General features: G+C 40.5%; 1 protein-coding gene across 1 annotated transcript in view; it reads right to left on the bottom strand.

Annotated features, from left to right (window-relative positions):
• Nucleotides 1-17,013, bottom strand: part of igf1ra (insulin-like growth factor 1a receptor) — an 87,772-nt gene extending 70,759 nt beyond the window's left edge. The window contains exons 1-2 of the mRNA XM_049574262.1: nt 15,895-17,013; nt 4,822-5,385 (exon numbers count right to left, since the gene is read on the bottom strand). Coding sequence (XP_049430219.1) covers nt 4,822-5,385; nt 15,895-16,000 — 670 coding nt within the window. The 5' untranslated portion in view covers nt 16,001-17,013. The remainder of the gene's footprint in view (nt 1-4,821; nt 5,386-15,894) is intronic.
• Nucleotides 17,014-20,277: the final 3,264 nt, after the last annotated feature.

The raw sequence follows: 20,277 nt of genomic DNA, 5'->3' as shown, positions 1-20,277 counted from the left end.
CACAACTGCAATGAGTAAGCCAGCAGGAATTTATACCTTATATACTTAAAGGGGCAGACTCATTCCACCCAACTTAACATACATGCCTTACTCTAAAGTATCAATAAATCCAGCTCTTAGCCAGCACAAACAGAGCATAATTTCTGCTCAGTTCGATCCCTCCACAACTAATCTTGACAACAAGAAGTATGAGCTATGTGGTAGCTCCGGAAATCAATTTACAAAAGCCTCAGAGGGAAAAGGAGGATTTGCATTCTGTTTTCTCTCTGATTAATTTATACTTTCTTGTCAATAACCTTTTGATTAAATTAATTAGCATAGAGAGGCAGAAAAACAACAAACAGTGAACACAGAAATAAAGAAAAATGTCTGTTAACCACTAGCTGGGTGTAAGTCTGCTGTTTTAAAAGATAAACCTCGAGATGTTGTGCAGTTTTCTTACTGCTACTACATCTCAAGTAAAACCAAAACCAGAATAAGAATTTGTTGTAGTACTGTCCATGTAGAAAAGCCTGACACAGCTTATTCCTGAGTGATAGTGTCCAAAATGAGCCACACCACTGCACCAGGTTTCTTCATTATGACGAACACTGTTTGCTAAAACCTGCAGTGTCCAGCCTTAAAAGAAAAAGACTTGATTATTACTTCTTTATTTCACTATTTATTTGGGATGCACATTTAAACATTCACATCTTCAGCAGGAAGGAACCAATAGACATGGGGCTAAGTGCCACAGAAAGTTGAGGGAAATCGGAAAGCACGGAAGGGCATATTGCTGGTTTCGGTTCTTTCGTTGGATATGTTGACAATAACAAAAAAAAACTGAGTATTGCCCTTATCCTTCTCAACTCTATCAAAAGATATGAAACTGTTGAACTTGCAAAAAAAAAAAACAATAGAAAGAGAAAAAAAGCTTTCGTTTGTCCGTATGAACCTGCTTACCCCACATTCTCTAAGAGAAACTGTTTTCCCTGCTGTGGAGTGGCCTTAGGTCAGAGCACTCAGACCAGAGATATCAAGTGGGTCTCTGGCAAGGAGGGAGTAAACATATTATCAAATGCAAAAGTCTCTCAGGCCAGTGGAGAGCTCTCCCAACTGCCAGGCCTCCGAAATGCTTTCGCTCTGCTGCGTTTCTCCTGGGTTCAGTACAAGGACACACAGTGCACAGACTGTCTGTGGCATAACAGGACAGCAGGTCTCCTTATGTCAGATTTCACCTTACACCACACAGCTCAGACGCTAAAATGCAAACTGACACTGCACCACTTTTAGCCAAGTGCACCTCAGCTTTGCTTTCTCAAAAAGCAAAAGCAGCTTCAGTATGTGGACATTTTGATTCATTAAACATTCACAAGCAGATGTGACTTCTGACATTTGTCTATCAATATCAAAATACAACACTGAGGACACGATGTTCCTTGAAATCAGACAGCGCACTGTAAGATAATATTCTATCATATGAAGGAGTTATGTGAGCTATGCGGGGACCGGCGAGTGTGAGTGTGTGCCTCCCTGTGGAGCTATGAAGACTAACCTGCCCTGAGACTGGGCATGGGCACAGCAGCGTGCTTTCCTGCTCGTCTGCCTAATTTTAAAAGCCTCTTGTCTATCTGGCTTTGGCTCTGCTTCAGGGGCAGAAGGGAGGCCTGTCTGCAGCAAACACAGGGACCTGAGGAGGCTATTTGAAGCGGGCCAGACAGTTTTTAGTCACGGGATCCCCCAAAACTCAAAGCAAACAGCGTGCGGTGTCAAAGGATCCAGGGCCTGGCCAAACAAGCTGTTTGGCTGTGACCACTGCAGTGATGAGAGAATGTCTCCCGACAAGTAAACAGCGGAGAGATATCTGACAGCCAGAGCTGTTAACAGCCCCTGATAAGCCCTGCAGAAAAGAGTGAGGTGAAAATAGAGGAGGAAACACCAGCAGAACAACTGACAAGGACAATCAGAGATGAGATCCAGGATGAGGCTAAGCAAAGTGAATGCTGGCGAGGAAGAAATGGACAGACAGCGTGTACGAGGAGGGGAAAGCAGCAGCAGCAGCAGCAGCGGGGAAGGCAGGGAGGATTTACGAGAAAGCATGGGGGGTTGGAAAAGAAGGAGGAGGAGGAGGAGGGATAAAAAACAAGGGGAGTGACGGGCATTTTTCAACCCTCCGAGCACTGAGCTTTAGCAAGAGCTTGCCGTTGAGCTTGTATACTTGACATTTGTCTGACATTTCCCCTCAGTGCCCCTCCTCCTGCGTACGGCTCCTCAGTTGGGGCCTCTCCACGCATCGCTGCCCGCCACTAAAAAGCACCCAGAACCAATCTGCACATCCCAACACGGTCACTCCCACTCGCTTCTATCCGGCCACAAGTACAGCATTAACCTGGCTTGTTCTTCCCAGCATTATATTTACATTCACCTCTCATCTAATACTCCCCAAACTGTTGTGTGGAACAGCATCTGGTAGGTGGACAAACATGTGGAAATAGGAGTTTTGTTGTTGCTTTGTGAAGCACCAGAAGGCCCAGAGGCTAAAGTAGTGTGCAAGGCAGACAGCACTCCCTCCTCATGTAGTGTAATTAAAGAGGAGACCGGGCCGTATTGACTACAAAACCACTGAATGCCCTTGAAGGAACATCTGTACTGGAGAAAAACAAGACAATTATGCAGAGGGGTGGAGGGAGGAGAGAGGAATCTTAAGCAGGAAGGAGAGAGGTAGACACATCAAGCCTTTAAAAAGACAGGGTGAGAAATGTTATCTGTGCGTGAAGCCGGGAATATCAACAGGCCTGCTCGAGCTTCATTCTGTCCTATTATTGCTTCAGTAACTCCTCCTTTTTTTCCCACTGTGTAGCGCCCTGGAGCCTTTATCTGCAGCCTTGAGACCTCAGGGCCCTCTAGATGAATGCATTTACCCTGACCTCGGCCTGGGCCTCACAGAGAAGTGAACTGCTTCAAACAATACTCCTGCTCTGCCTCTCGAGCCCGACATGTGAGAACAACAGAAGATTTCACCGCAAACGCTATACAGCAGCAGACATGACTTGAAAATGTAGCATTTTGTAAATAAACCAAATACAGGAAACGTTTCTTTTGTCTTTTAAACAAAACAATTTTTTAAAATTCACATAGCCAACTGATCAGGGAATCAATAACAGCGTGCATGGAGCTCTGGCAGGTCAGTGCATACGAGGATAAACAGAGGCACAACAATAAACACCATAGCTTTTCTATAGACACAGACGTGGTCACCAGGGAAAAGACGCAAGCTTGATTTCCACTATTTGTTCTGAGGGTCCCCGGGGGTGAAGGAGGGTGGTGTTTGAGACTCCCAACTGACCATGGGAGCTGTACACAGGTCTTCAATAGAAAAAGGGCTGGAGGAACATTTTCCCACCATTATATCACACAGATGAGAGGACAGGGAAAATGGCACGGAGCGGAAGTCTGACACAAGTTTTCTATAGCAGAACAAAAGTCAAGTTTTTCCCAAGGAAAAAATACAATAATATATCATTGAATTAACCAAGTCATGGCACACTGTGGATATTTTGAGACACATACTGAAATTAAAGCACCATTAATGTATCTTAATTCTTTTTAACACGTTACGTGACATCAAGAGTTTTTGTATTTTAAGATATGTCCATAGTCTTTTCTGAATATTTGCGATTAGCATTTCAGCTGTCGAGATAGGCCATTGTGTTATTCTGAAGTGCAGTCTGTGAAGGAATTTGAACCTCTAATAAAAGCAGCCTCTGCAAACCCTCTGCACCCTCTGTGAAATGCTAAAAAATAAAGCACAGTTTGGCCTAAGGAAACAACCAGGAGCCTGATATCTTTAAAAACGATGGCACGAAAAGCGACACAGGCACGAAACATGATATTACTAAAATAGTTGGATTTCATATCAGAACGAAGGGGAGCGTTTCATCAACAGCTCAGCTGAGTCTGTGTGTGTCAAACAGGCTGCAGGAGCATATCACAAAGGCTTGAACTGCCTTCTACAGTAGTTTTGAAGAGGCATGAGACGGCTGATCTGGTTGTCCCAATTTCTAATCAAACAGCACAAGCTGTCTCTTACTCTGACATCTGGGAGAGAAAGAGCGGTGAATGTATGCAATGTCGCTACAAGCTGCTACATTCGTCTCGAGAGCTGTGACTGAGACAAACTGAACACAAACACACATAACTGAGTTTATTAAAACCTGCAGATTGAAAGTGATTTAAACTTAACTATATATATAGATGATATGACCCTCCTCTGAACTGTTTTTAAAAATGCATGACCCTACCGCGCGGGCTGAAGTTAAACAAGGATGACCCTCCCACAAATTCTTCAATATACCCCTTTTCATAAATTGCAAAAAGTCCCTAAGGCAAATATTTAACTGACATGGTCCAGACAGGTAGACTAGCTCATTTCTTGGCAGAGCAACTTTAACCTCAACTGAGTATGCCTTTCTAATACCTGCTGCTCTATATTGCAGCCATCCTTCACTCCACAAATAGCCTGATCTAAAGACAAGGTCTCTGTAATGAACAGAGAGGAAATGTTTGCACTGGCCCGTGGACAATCCTGCAGCCTGACGGAAATGAAGGAAAAACACTGCATAGATTCATGGGATTTGTTCGCCGGTGAAAAAACGCACAATTTCGGAATGTTTACAAGACTGGAAACCACCTACGTGGATCAAAGTCACATCTGCATTTACTGTACTTGCGGCACAAAGTGGCACACATTCCCGTTATCGTTTCGCAAACATCACATTTAAAGCTAGTTTGTTTTTTCCGGACATTATCTGCTGGAATAAAGACTGAAATGAAGCAACATACCTTTCTGGCACTGGTTGGAGGTCCAGCAGCGATAGTCGTAGTTGTCATTGAACGACGTCCTCTGACAGAGAGGATTATCCTCCATGATGCCTGGGCAAACATTGTCACATTCCTTTGCCTTCTTATTCCCATTGATAACGTTGTTGAACTCAGCATCCATAATAAGCGACCAGTCCACCGAGTCCAGGTAGCAGAGCTCGGGGTTCTTTTCAATCCGCATGGCTCCCCGGGTGATGTTCCTCAGATTGTACAGGCCGATGTCCTTCAGGCTGGTCATCTCGTAGATCACCAGGGCGTAGTTGTAGAAGAGATTGCGCCCGCGGATGACACTGAGGTTGGGGAAGAGCATGCTGAGGCTGTCAAGGCCCGAGACGCGAAACAGCAGCAGGTAGTCGGTGATGACGGTCAGCTTTGGGAAGCTGAGGGAGCGGAAGACCTCCTGGTTGATGTTGTTGGTCTTGTCGTTGATAAGGAGGATCTGCAGGTAGCCCTCGACCACCGTGCAGTTCTCCAGACGCTTGAACTCGCTGATCTCATTTCGAATGTCAATGCTCGGGCCACAGACTGAAAGACACAGACAGACAGCACATGAGGGTGCGCCCTTATTTTCCAAACCAAGAAACATGTCATCAAAACAAACGTACAATAGGGAGTATTACAGATACTCTTTTGTATCAGAATGTAACAGAAGCATTTGGTAGGCAATACAGCAGTGCTATGTATAGATTAGCATGTAGATTACTTTTGCCAAAAGATTTTAATTATAATAATCTCCTTGAAGCATATAATCCTGTTAGTCAAGATGGTAAAGCTGGTACTTTGCTGGCAACATGTCACACATACAAATAACACAGAGCTCTGAAAAAGAGTGTGTGCAGTGCCAGAAGGACATCATGTTTCTATCTGCATCGTTGAAAAGAAGTTCATGTTCTCTCAGGGTGGCATTTTTAATCGAAACAAGGAGAGATGTTATCGTCGAGGTCGGACATTTTTATCATAGGGGTGACTTTTCATTTAGTTTCACAATAAGCCTCACAAGTTTACACACTGATACTTCTTCTGTATTCATATCAAATGCAAACATTTTCCAGTAAAATCTTGTGTCCGTCACCTCAGATAACCCCGGCGTTTGAATAAGCCATTCCTCTGTGCTCGGAAAACAACACTTGAAACCGGTGCCTGGAGCGTTCTCCAACTCCACACGCGCACACGCACACGCACACACACACACACACACACACACACACACTTTAACAACAAAGACACCATTTATTATTGATGACAATCAACTCTCCCTCTAATCGTGCCTATCAATTACTATACCTGGGAATTAATGGCAGATGATATTCTCATAATGTTATTGTGTTCTAATGCAGCAGTTCCATTACCTTGTCTGTCTGATGCACCTTCACAGCCCTGCCAAATGAAATGAGCTCCAGCACCCCTTTATGACACTACCTGTCATTTTCTTATTGTGTTTTTGTGAAGTTATTGAGACTGTAACTGATGTTACACAATTAATGACATAAAGTGGATATCATGAAGAGAAATAATGATAATTTAATTGCAATTAAAATGTCAATGTTTAGGTTGTTTGATTAAGTTTGCATCTGTACCACTTGGAGTGGTAAAACTTTGAAGTTTTAAGTATTTATCTATTACTTTTAGCTAACTTTATTAACTCTTAATCTACTGGGGTTTTTTTTTAGCTATTTCAATGATTTATTCTTTTACTTTTAGCTAACTATTACTTATTGATGTAATCATGACATCATCATGTAGGCAAATGGGCAGTGCAATAGTAAACATCCCTGAGAATTATTAGGATTCATCCACTGTGCGGGGAATGGCACCTGGAAAACCAGTTTTAAACAAACACACTATACCTTAAGATCCAGGGGTAATTTTCAAATATAAATTTGTGTTTGCACAAAACCTAGCTGAGCTAAAACCTACATTCATCATTAAAACGTACGAATATAATAAGTGTGTGGCTATAGTGTAGATTTGTTTAATGCCATTTTTTAGCTGTGTTACAACCATAACTCACACTGTCATAATTAATACTCACATGCACTTAATTTGTAATATCAGACAGCGTCCTATTCTGGTTTAATTCCTTTACGATGCATTTTCGCTATCAAAAAACTTATGATAGCAGACACATGAAAGTCGTGTGCCTGAGAATATCACACACGTATGTAAAAGTATCTCTGAGTAAAAGAGTGGAAAGTGAAAAATATTAGAATTTTGGCAACTCTCCCCAACTTTTAGCGCACTATTTCAACCATTTATCCATTATGTTTAGCTAACTAGGCTTTTAACAATTTATCCTGTAGGCCTATTTTCAATCAATGAATCACTTTATTTGTCCCCAGTGGGGCAATTAGTTTCGCAGCAGTGGGAGCAACACAAAGTACAAAAATACACAAATACACAGATACACACAGCATAATAAACACATTGTGGACAAGCCTAATAAATACTCACTCATACTCATGTTAAAAACAAAAAGAAAAAGCTAACTTTTTAAGCTAACTATATACTTTTAACTCTTTTAACTATTTAACCATTAACTTTACTTTTAGCTAAGTCTTTGAACCATTTATATCCACTACTTTGAACTACTTAAAACACTGAATTTCCCCAGTGGGATTAACAAAGTATATAAATCATAAATACAAAAATTTAAAAAAAAAAATTAAAACATTTATCCACCAAACATTTGGCTATCCACTAACTATAAGAAAAATAAAAATAAAAATAATTTTTCCATTAAGTTTAGCTTTTTCACCGTCAATTACCTTTAGTATTAGCTAACTATGTTAACCATTTATCCATTAATTGTGGATAACTTTTTAGACTTCTTGTGTGAGAGCAGTTGTAACAGAGAGGCTAGTGTTCAGTTCACTCAACATGTTATTTCAAGTTCCTTAGTCATTTCTTCACTAAATTCTGAGTTACTCCTCAATCCTCCCACACATCTCCGATGAGTAGCACTACCTGGGGTGCAGTGGGCCTATCCCTGTCTGGGAAACGCTGCTCTGATGCCACAGCCACATACTGTAGCTGAACAGTCCTGTAAAATCCAACAGATCAAAACCTGCCTTGCAATGCATTGTGTTAATAATTAATGAAACAATAAATGATTTACAATAATTACATACTGCAGCTAACAGGTTGCATATTATTTTGAAGTGTCTAAAAGAAGGTTCAACAGTCAGCACAGGATATGCCTTGACATATGAGCTCCTTGGTTAAACCTGTTATGTTCTTACAGAGGCTTAGGACACTGCCGCGGTGAGCGACGTAGTCACAGCGCCTGTCCGAAGAGACAAACAGGCATGTTTTCAATAGGAGACTGATCCTTGTCAAAACACTGGGGATAAAGCAAAGAGCTAAACTGTTCTCGTCCTAAAATAAACACTGTGCCACCAGATAGCCTTTCCAAAATGGTTAACTGGTTGTAGAGATCATTCAGAAATGACATACGTAGCCTCTTCTTGGTGTATATTCAACCATGTGTGTCTGTGCTCTCAAAATGTCCCTGTGAGTAAATTAACTTCAGTCAGACAAAAAAAAAAGGCCACGCTTGATGTTCTTTGTTCAAACTGTGCTGCCAAAAATAGAAGCCGCATTGTTTATGGGGATGAATGGGCTATATTTGCTCCTGTCAGGGTGTTTCACGTCTCCGAATTTAGAACGGAAACGATTACTCCACAAGAAAATAGTATTTGCTTTCTCCAATCAACACCAATGCCCCTGGGCTCCACTCGTGAGCCATCGAGCTGCATGTCTTCTTTGTTTCATTGAGAATTTTCTTCCAGCTTCTCCAGCAGCCGGAGCGAGAGGGAGGAGGGGTGGAGCCACTCAAATACAAAGACTAATTTGTTTGTTAGTAAAGAGAAACTCTAGGCCCCATTTCCTGATGAGGGCATTAATAAAATCAGGGGGCGTCTGGCCAGAGGATGGGAGGAGGGGGGCGAAGAGATACTGTGACGAGAGACATTGCAGTATAATGTTTCTCTATCTGAAGCCATCCTGCTGGTGTAAAAACACCACAAACGGAAACTGCTAGATGCAGTAAATAGGTTTCAGGGTGTCAGATATTCCAGTGTCTTTTATTATTAGCTCAAATTGATTTGCACTAAAAAATGCTAATTAGAATGAGAGGAGAATAGAAAGAGAGGAATGCAAAGTGAGAGAAAAACCTCCTCTTTGTGATTCCCTTGTTCTTCTCATTAGGCATGTTAAGTACCAGGAATTCCAATCATTTCCTTGCAAACGGATTGAGTAGGATGTTGCCTCAAACTAAGCCTCCAGGCTTCTCTGATTGTTGCCAGTCAAGCCATTTGCTGTGAAGAAAACAATGCTTAAATAAAATTTGGATACCAAACCCTTTATTCATTGTTACATAAACAGGGGGAAAAAAGCGCTGACATGTTATAATGACCTAGAGGTGATGTGGATATTTTAGCCCCAGTGTCCACAGAGAGGAATATGCCTGCCTGCATGCATGCGTCTGTCTCTCCCTCCTGTCTCTCTTTGCTCTTCACACTGCTGAGTAAACACACATATCTCCACGGCGTAATCGAATCCATCGGCTCATGTTTATGATTGATAAACCTTGCCCTGGCCCTCCGCGGAAATGTCATCACAGAAAAAACACATACACACGCACTCCTGCGCGTGCACGATACACACACACACACACTCAAACGCGACCCTTGGTAAGTCAGTCAAATTAAACCAAGGCAAATGGTCGCTGTTTATCTCGACTTCACATAAACTGTGATTCAGTAAATAAACTTTGTCTTAGTTTTGGCTGACGCAAACACGACTTTGAAAACACATGTTGCACTGATTATTAGAAGGCCACAGATTGAGCATTGTGGGAAAAGCACATTGTTGTGTCCTTTTTCAGACATCCAGGAAGGTTATGAGGGAGATTCCTCTGCAGAGTCGAAGAAGTGCTATGTCAATCTACACTAAGCAGGGCTGCAATAATGATATGGAATATAGAAAAACAAATGGTCACGCTGAAGCCTGCAAATGTTTAGTATTTCCACCAAAGAAATTAGTAAAACCACTACTATTTCTAACAGTTTTAGCACCGAATTTGAGTGTTATTGTTGTATTGTGTAGCAGAGGGAGCTCCACCCAGTTCTATGTATGTATATATTAAAATATGCTGTTTTTTACAACAGAAAAATTCAAATTTCAAACATATATAACAAATATAAAAGGGCATCATAAAGAATGTGAGGACTGAGACGTGCTCGTTTTTCTTGAGAGGCCACTATGTTTGAATAGTTGTTGTTTTATTGTGTATTTTTGTGTTATATGATTGTGTGTTTTGATTAGCTGCTACCATGGCCAGTTCTCCCTTGTTACAGAGATTTGGAATCTCAATGAGATTTCCTGGTTAAATAAAGGTTAAATAAATAAAATACATTTAAAAAAATCAGGCTTGAAAATGCAACACTGTCTGCAGATCCCCGGCACACCTGACTGAAAAATTTCAGGTTCAGGAAGTATTTTAAATACATGTATTTTGCAAGTATGTGTCTTGTACAAAAGAAACTGTTAAAAAAAATCACATCTATAGCTATATTTTTAAAAAAAAAAAAAATAAAAGTCCTTTTAAAAACATATCTAGCAAATATCCCTTTATCAGTTCTGGAAATGCCCCACTGTCTATAAATTGTTTGACTCCACTTGACTGAAATTTCTGGTTCACCTTGCAAGTATGCATCTGTGTTAAAAGTGTTAAAATGTCATATTTATATGCTTTATTTAAAATAAAATCAATTTAAAACATATATCACAAATATCCGTTTTTGGAAATGCCTCACTGTCTGCAAATTGCGTGACTCCACTTGAATGAAAACTCACTCAAAACTGAACATTTGTAGCTCAAGAAGTATTTTAAATATACTGTATGTATCTTGCAAGTATACACTTTGCATAAAGAAAGTGTGACAAAAGTCATATCTTGGGTTTAGCATCCTACCCTGAACAATATATCACAATCAAAGTCAGTGCTAAATATTGAGAAAATAAGTATATGCACAATAAAAGTGTCAAAACATATAGATTGATTTCATTTTTATTAAACTTGATTTGATTTTTAATTAAACAATTACTTCTAGTTCACAGGCAATCACAAAGCATCTGCTTTTCCTCATTAGAGGAGCATATATAGATGCATACACGGCATACACAGATGTTCCACAGCGAAGAATCAACTTCGCTGGACCATAATCGACAGCAACGTTTTCCCACTAAAATCCACTTTTAGCTCATGCAGTGAGGGAGCTGGTCACTGTGCGGTCATATCCCCTCACACCTGCCACATCAACTGGCCCTAATCCCCAGCATACTGGAAGTCATCTGACCAGCGGTCTGGTGGGCCACTTCCCCTCAGTGGACCTTACTTCAAACACTGTGGCTCAGATTTCCCCAAAACCCCAAACAGTAACACTACACTCTCCATCATAACAACTCTCACACAAAAAGACTCCCCCTCTCCCAAAGCGAGGGGAGAGGGCAGGAGACAACTGTATTTACATGCTCACTATGATCTGATCGCATTTAATTTAATTCAACATTCGATTATAGTAAAATTGCAGTGATTTTATTAAGAGTTAATGTCTGTGAGGATGTGCAGAAGCTGACAGAAAATGTACAAAATAAGGGACTTTATTAGAATTTAAAGGTCCAGTGTGTAGGATTTAGGGAGGAATTGGTGTTAGTGGAAATGGATATATAATTTTCTTTAGTGTATTATCACCTGAAAAAAATAATTGTTGTTGTTGTTATCGTTGCCTTAGAATGAGCTGTTTATATCTACACAGGGAGTGGGTCCCCATCTACAGAGTTTGCCATGTTTCTACAGTAGCCCAGAACGAACAAAGCAAACGCTGCCTCTAGATAGGGCAATCAGCGTTTTTGCATCAACCACCATATTTTGCAGCTCCTTCACAATAAACAGCAATGGAAAAACACTGATTTTACAAAGTAAAAAGGGTTCATTCAGTGTTTTTAGCTGTTTAAATCACTGACTCCATTTGTTCTGGAGAAGAAGCGAACTTTATAGATTATTTGGCTCCCGGTAAAAACTGAACAATGGACACTGAAGGAATTCCGGTAGAAGTTTCAGACAGTTGCGATCTGCAATCCTCACGTTAGATGCCACTAAATCCCCCCTAAATCTTAACTTTAAATTGAAATGGTGATGAATTTATTGCTTTCATTAATATGTTGTAGCAAACATTCCTTTTCTGGAGTTACACCAAAAATATTTTTCCCTTTTTGTGAAAGAAACACAAGTGTCTATCAGGTTCAGTCCAAGGCCGCTCTGGTGCATGAATGAAATTAATAAAAGAAAACAAAGTGAAGTGAAAAATCAAGCATAATTTAAGGTGTTCTACAACACCGTTTGTGATCCTCACATTCGATTGAATTTGAGCGTATAGACGTAACGGCATGCTGCAGTTCTCTGCTTTATTTCATGCATCTGCGCTCTCACATCACACACATACATGTTGCACCTCAGTGTTTACAGCTACCTTTATTCTTCATTATGACAATCACAAATAACCAAGCGATGACCGAACGATTAACACGAATGAAAAGGTTTCTCGCTAAGGTTCTGAAAACACCTCTGAGAATAATCTCCGCCTGATGAATTCTCCACTCGGGACGGATCCACATTCAGTCCTTGATGAACAGCTTTCAACTGATACAGCGAGCGCCATCCATTAGAAGAGCTAACATTTGCAATCATCTCACAAATTGTACAATACTCCACGGGCCATTAAACCAGCGGCCCATGATGATGTATGTGCGGTTGGCCAGAGACTGCGTTTGAGCAAATCCAATGACGGGCCACTTGAAATAAAGTGTTTAATTAAGCATTGTAAACCTCAGCTGGCAGCCTGGAGGAGCTGCAGGACAGCATTTGACTGCACTCTCACAAACTAGCCCAGTGACACACTTTCACATCCTTACACAGGGGCACGCCACTGACTCAGGCTGTCACGCTGAGTCCTGCTGCAGTACACACACACACACAGAGAGCTGCACAATACACTCACAAGCATGCGCACAAACACACTCGTACGCACACCATAGGGCTACGAACACTCACTACACTTTCTCGCCGGGGGTGAGACAAGGCATTCCTGCATCCAGTCTGGGGGAAGGGAGTGCCTGGTGGAGGGGTGGGGGGGAGTGTGTGTAACCGTGTAGCCCCGGTCACAAGATGGAGTGGGGCACCTTGGAGTAGAGTGACAGCAGTCATATCTGAGCCTCTTGCCCCGTCACGACAAGGAGAGCTGTACTGCAACATGCCATACCCCAAAGGGAGAGGTAGGAGGGGTGCCTGTCAGACACAATGCTTGCTGACGTTCGATTATTTATGCCGCCATTCAAGTTTTCCGGAGCAACATGTCCCTTCATAAATAACTGAACAAGAACACTGGTGTGCCCTCATGGTGCGGGACAGAGGGTGCCTGTACTCACACAACCAGTGTGCCAATGTTGTTGGTGACATGTCTATTTATAACCCTAATAGTAGTGGTGCCAAGTGATGAAGTAAAGCGCATCAGTCTATACAGGAGACTGCTTCGTGTGAACAGTAAAAGCCAATAAAACTGTTCACAAACTCTCCACTCTTCCAATCAACAAAACCAAGTCTGTTTCTCTTGCAAGTGTATTTTTGCACATTCTATTTCCAAACACCAAGCGTCTATCTCCCTCATGCGCGCTCACCCTCTTTTGGAGACTTGTTTGCTGCATACTTGGAAGCCATGGCATGGAAAGTTTACTGTGGTGAGAGTTAAAAGGGATCTTAATTACATTTTATTGGTGTGGACAGATTATCAAAATGAACAGAGAGAGAGAGAGAGAGAGAGAGAGAAAGTTTTCAACCCCTAATGGAGCTCTTGGATATCGGTGATTTTCCACTAAGTGATGATAGAGGCTGGAAATTTTGACCCTCTGTAGCCCAGTGAAGTAAACATCATCCCCAAGACCCCATCCTTGTCTTGATATTCAATATGGTCTTTATCTCTGAACGCTTTGTTCTGGAAGGCCTGATGTATTATACACCACGAGTGCCAAGATCTGAGAGCAACCACTTGTCTCCCAGCCCCCTGCTGTGTTCATGGGTGTCTCACTGGCTCAGGAGGGTGCACAGAAACACACCCCCACATGGCTGTGCTTGGACCACTGGTCAATAGAACAGAAAAAAGTTTTTTCTTCTATTTGAATGCTAATAGAGGTCAGCCTACACGTCTCCTTCCCATGTCAAATCATCTCCATCATCACACATATCCTCTCAGGAAACAGACAAAGTAGTGCAGAAGTGATGTAATACTCAAACACACACAAATCATGTTATGCCAACCGGACAATATATGTGCTCATGGTGGGGAGATGCACCTGCAGAGGACTTTCAGTTTGCTGTTGACCAAGGAAAGGATAAACGTCTGCCTCAATGTGTCATGCTTCAAAAGGATCATGACTCTAAAACTAACTTCTTTTAAGTTGCCACACACTCATCCCAGTTTCCGCTACAAAAATGACTTAGTGATAAATATTAACTTCATGGACAAAACACCTGAACTGCCATAATCATCTCTATAATCCAGTCACTTTATACTTTATTCTTCTTTCCAGACAGATCACGCATTATCTTGACCCAACATAAGACCCCACTGAAAAGCCTATCAGTGTAACATCACTGTGCAGTTACAGAGAACCATTCAAAAGGCTGTATATATACACTGAGCACTGAAAAGAGAAGCAGCCCTCACTGACCCTCATTAAATCCCAGTTGTTCTATTATAACATTGGCAAAAAAGGCAGCCTTGACTCCAGCTGCTATATGCAGAGCATTAGATTGGTTTGCTTTAAGATTAGATAAGAAAATGCAAAATATGCTCACTGAAGCATTTCTGAACGCATTGTAAATGTTAAAAAACAAACTAAAACAGTGGAATAACAGCCTGAAATAGACGCTCGAGACATTTTGCATGACTTACAAGTGAGTTAAAGATGTAAAGGTGCCTAAAATTCATGAGGAATGATTATTAAAAGTCTGATTGGTGACTAAAAACATGAAGCACTCAAAATGAAAGCCCAAGTTCACATAGTCATAAGTGATTTTAATGAGTCTGTACTAATTTTAAGCATTGTTTCAAGACTAAAATTCAAGTTCTACATGTTTAATAACCATCTATCATCTCTGTTGTTCCCTCAGTGTGAAGGCATGTGGGTAAAGAGTGGATTAGAAACAGCCTGAACTCAGGTGCTCCTGTATGTAAAGGCTTGAATTAATTAACACCACATAGGCCCATAGCATATACAGAGCAGCTATTTAGTTCACTTAGAACAGGGTATGGAGATAAAACATGATTACCTCCGACTGTTTTTATCATCATGATGACTCTTTATGAAGACAGTCGGCTTAATTATGATATTTTGTTTGTGTCAGTTGAGCTGGAAGCTGGAAGGTTGGTGTCTGATTTAGGTTTTTCATGCGCAGCAACGCCACACCACGAAATGCAAAATGGCCACATGGTCGTAGTAACCTTCAGCTCTGGTCCCTGGATTCATCCTCTGCTCTCTGGATGTCTAACGTGAAGATTACGCCGACGTGTGTCTGGTTGCTGTGCCTGTTTCCACATAAACCAAACCGCTTCATCACATGAGGTGATATTGCGCACAATAACGCACATTTTGTGCCTTAACGTGTTCACCTACTGACGGGCAGCTATACCACATGGTCCTCTGCTAATATGTAAGTAAAAGGGGAACGTCGGTGAGCTATATGCTCACTGTGGAGGGACTAGATCCTGCGATAAGAGTATAGTCCCTTTATTTCCTTTTTAATAAACACATTTCATACATTTTCACACATTACGCATGGCATCAGTCAGCAAAAGACTGATTAATAAGAGGTTAAACTGGGATACAAAAGGTAGGCTACATTGCGCATTAAGGCCAACCCACTTTCACCTAATAAACTTTAATAAAATATTCAAATAAAATAATAAAAATACTTACTCTCTGCATGTGTGGACCAGATGCACATAGTGGAGACATACAGCATCAGACCCCAATACAAGGTCGGGCTACCCATCCGTGTGTCAGATCTCATGTTCCTTAGCATTATTCACCTCTTCAAAAAATAAAATAAAATTCAAAGAAAAAATAAAAGGTTGTGCACACCGGCTCCGAAAAATATAAGATGAAAAAAGAGGAAAAATAAATGTGTCTGTAGCCTTAAAAAGGCTACTCTATGTAGCCTGCAAATGCGTGGCTCCCAGGGTTTGCTCTAAAAAAAATATAAATAACTGTGCACAAACCCTTATAACAGGGAATTCCTTTGAAGAAGAAAAAAAATACTAAAACAGTCTGCTATTTTTGCCAATCACAAGATACTTTGACGTCGGCTGGTATGGCACACAAACCAGTGATTTTACTGGATAAATGATGGTAATCCCCATCTTCAGTCTCCATCTCTTGAAAACAGCAGTGCGCGTACAGTGCGATCAGGCCTGGTAGTAGGAGAATTAAAAAAATAAAAGATACCAGACTAAATGATATTGGAAGAAGCCTTTGCCACCATGATAAATTAACGCCAGTGTCGCTCGCAAGAATCCCCCTGTGTGAATGACTGTGTATGAGGAGGAGTGGGGCCAGAAAACACGTCCAGATCCACAGGGGTGGTGGCTGCGAGGTTGAAAAATGAATGAAAAACCTTTTTTTGATTATGCCATTCAACCAGCACAGGCTCTCGATCCCCACCAAGCAGTCGTGGCCCGCGGTGACAAGTCGCTTTTTAAACCAATTTTCCAGCTCCTCGGGTCGGACTTATCTCTGCCGTCAGTCGGATTTGCAGCTGAAAGAAAATACCAGACTTGTGCCACGCAAGAGGAGAATGGGGCTCTCCAGCTCTCCAGCTAGACGACCTCGGCCGGGGTGGGAGGGAGAATGTGTCCACAAGGACCTGCCCTTTACGCGTGTTTAATGTTTTTTGCCTTTTAATCCTCATAAAAGACAGGAAACAAAAACTACCGTTGCGTGTATTTCCGGAGGCTGTGGAATCCTACGGTTCGCCCTCGGTCAACGCAGGCTGTGGGTCTCCGCTCCGCCGTGGAATCTCTGCTGTAAACAAGAGTCGGCTTCTCTCACACAGAAACACATAGTGCCTCGGATAAAGGTGGCCGGAGCAGGACTGAAAAGCCGGAGTGGATCCGGGACCAGGGATTCCCACTTACACCCCAGGTAGGGTTTCTGAGAAGGAAACGCACATCCGAAATGGGTGTCTCCAAACAGTGCTGGAATAACCAGCCTGTTCCAATCTTTAAATCAGCTGTGACACCACAGTGTAGAAATATTATGTTTGGCCACAACTGAAAGCCATGCATTCAAATTTTACTGCAGTAAAAGTACTAAGATATTTGCATCAACATTTGGAGGAAGAACAAAGTAAATACACTGTAAAATGAAAAAAAAAGGATATGATTTCAGCATGTGCAGGGTGATGATGATGCATAAACTACCACACTGTTAGGAGACATAAACTGGTAAAGAAACCAATTCTGTTGTCATAGCACAAAAATGAAAATCTTGTCAACTATTGGAGCAAGATGCCTACTACCTAGGGAAAGAGGTCCCTCAAGCTCAAAACAAGCTATCTAACTACATAAATCAAACCAAATTAACAACCCTGACTCATTAATGGATTATCTAGAAGTCTTCTAGCCTTTCCTTCAGGTTTTTATTTTAAGATGTGTTTTCCCCAGCAAGGTACCTAAAAACCCCAGGTTAGGCTACTAGAAACGGAGTGTCTCCAAGCAGTGGTGGAATAACCAGCCTGTTCCCATCATTTAGTCAGCTGCAACGCCACAGTGTAGAAATACTCTGTTTGACTACAAATAAAAGGCATGCATTAAAATTTTATGACTGTAAAAGCAAAAAAAAAAATTTGCATAAACAAATTGTTTTTAGTTGTTTTTTTGGAATTCGAAGTTTTATTGGTTTTGTCAGTAATAATCATAACATAAACAAAAGAAACAAAACCTAACAAAATGAAATAAAATGACAAAGTAAGTAAAAAAAAAACAGGAAGAACTTGGTGGGTAGTAGTGCATGACAATAATGGCATATTATTGTATTACACCTTCATGGTCTTGTCAAGGTCAGGTCCCATATATATCCACTAAGGCTGTTGTTCCTTCACCATGTCATTTTTGCAGTTCAGTTTCCAAGCATCTTTTCACATGCAGTTATTCCCCTTCTTCCATATTTTCAATGTGGGAGTCAGAGGTTCTTTCCAGCATCTGAGAATCATCTGAGCACAGGTTTTTAAGCCAGTTAAATACTTTGAATGCAAATTTACTTAATTGTGGCACCACTGTTTTGTCCCTAAGAAGACACAACCTTGATGACCCTGTGGGTCCATTCTTTTTTATCTGTACATGCTGCCACTGGGAAATATCATTAGAAAGCATGAAACTGATTTCCACGCCTATGCTGATGATACTCAACTGTACATCTCATTGTCTTCAGATGATACAAGCGCAGTTGAAAAACTGTCATGCTGTATTGACAAAATTAGTACGTGGATGTCCGAAAATTTCTTGCAACTCAACAGGGACAAAACTGAGGTTCTAATTATTGGATCAAAAGAAAAGGAATTTAATAGTCATTTATAATACTCTGGTTTTAAAGATGCTTCATTGGCTTCCTGTCCATTTTAGAATACATTTTAAAATTTTGTTTTTAGTTTTTAAATCTCTTAATAGACTGGCTCCTGGTCAAATACATTCCCTCCAGATCCCTAAGATCTTCCACGTCTGGTCTACTAAATGATCCCCAGAGTAGAACTAAAAAGTACAGTGACGCTGCGTTCAGTGTCATCTGCCCTCATCTCTGGAACAGCCTTCCAGAGGATGTCAGACTCTTTGATTCAGTAAACAGCTTCAAATGACATCTAAAAAACTTATCTTTTTAGACTTTCATTTTTGTATCTTTTATTTCATTAATTGGTATCAAACCTAATCAAATCTAAAGTCTAACTTTACATTTTTACTTTAAAGGAGAGAAATCATTTTATTATCTTTCAGCTCTCCCCAAAAGTAGTCCTCATGATTCTGTTTGCAGAATAACCCAGTTCTGAATAATGGACAGTATTGGATTTATCAATGCCTTCAGAGTATGCTACATCGCTTTCAAACTATACTATGCAGGATTGTGGTTATTGTTTGTAAACAGGCCCACCAGCAAAAGTGAAAATAAAAGCCAATCCCAAGTTTCATTCTCATCCGGGATTCCACCTGAAGTTTTTCTGCGCTGGGGCTCTGGGATGACTGCTGCCTATGGTGTTGCAGCTGGTCGCTATACCTTTTCATAAAGCCCTGACCTCACCTGAGCGTTGTAGGAGTACACGCCCATAAACATCCTGAAAACAGAAAATAAGAAAACACTGCAGAGGGCGGACTCTCTGCAGATAAATACACCGTCACACACTTTTAGTATGTCATAAGTAATAACAGAGGGTTTACTTCTGTATGAGGTTAAACACTGTTTGTTTTGTTTTTTTTTAGGAAAATCCTGCATAGTTTACCCTAAATATCACAAGATCAGTAAAGACATAGTGAGATAGTAATAACAAAATGTATTACATTATTTAAAATATTTTGTATTGTTGATCTGAATCCAAACAAAATTGTGAAATTTGACAAGTTAATCTTACTAAAAAAAATCTAGAAAACTAATTTCCTTCAAAATGGTAAGTAAATATAATTATTTAATTATTATTATTACTAAGTTATGTTCACTTAATATCTACTTAAATTGACTTGAATTTATGTACATTTAGTTGTGTTTATTTAATTTAGGGAAGTTGTTCCAACTCAAAAATGTCAAGTAAAATTAACTTGGTTTTTTTTTTGTAGAAAGTGTAGAAATGAAAAGTTGTCAAATTAATGTAGTGGTGTTAAAAGTATAATATTTGCCACTGAATCATAGTGGAGTACTGAAGTAGTAGTATGAAGTAGTATGAAGTAGCATAAGAAATAGAAATACCCATACAAAGTACAACCCAGCTGGCATTGCAATGTTTATTCACTGTTGAATCAATGTCATACACCATGGTCGAATCACTGTTGATTTATGTTTTGATTTTGAAAGATAAATCAATATTGATTTGGAATGTTGTTTCATAAACTTTAACACTGTTTAAAAATTGTTTCAATATTGAAACAGATCTTTACAAAATTTCAATGCTGATTTATGAGAACTTTGTTATCCTTTTTACAACCATCAGAATTAAACGTTTCAATGTTCTTTTAATGTTAAAACAACTCCGACAATTCAACGTTGAAGGTCGACCGTGTACCAGCTGGGAAGTACCTCAAAATTGTCGGTCTACCTAACAGT

This window comes from Epinephelus fuscoguttatus, linkage group LG4 (assembly GCF_011397635.1).
Source record: "Epinephelus fuscoguttatus linkage group LG4, E.fuscoguttatus.final_Chr_v1".
NCBI lineage: Eukaryota > Metazoa > Chordata > Actinopteri > Perciformes > Serranidae > Epinephelus > Epinephelus fuscoguttatus.
The sequence above is the reverse complement of the archived record's forward strand: the minus strand, read 5'-3'. Positions and strand labels throughout refer to the sequence as shown.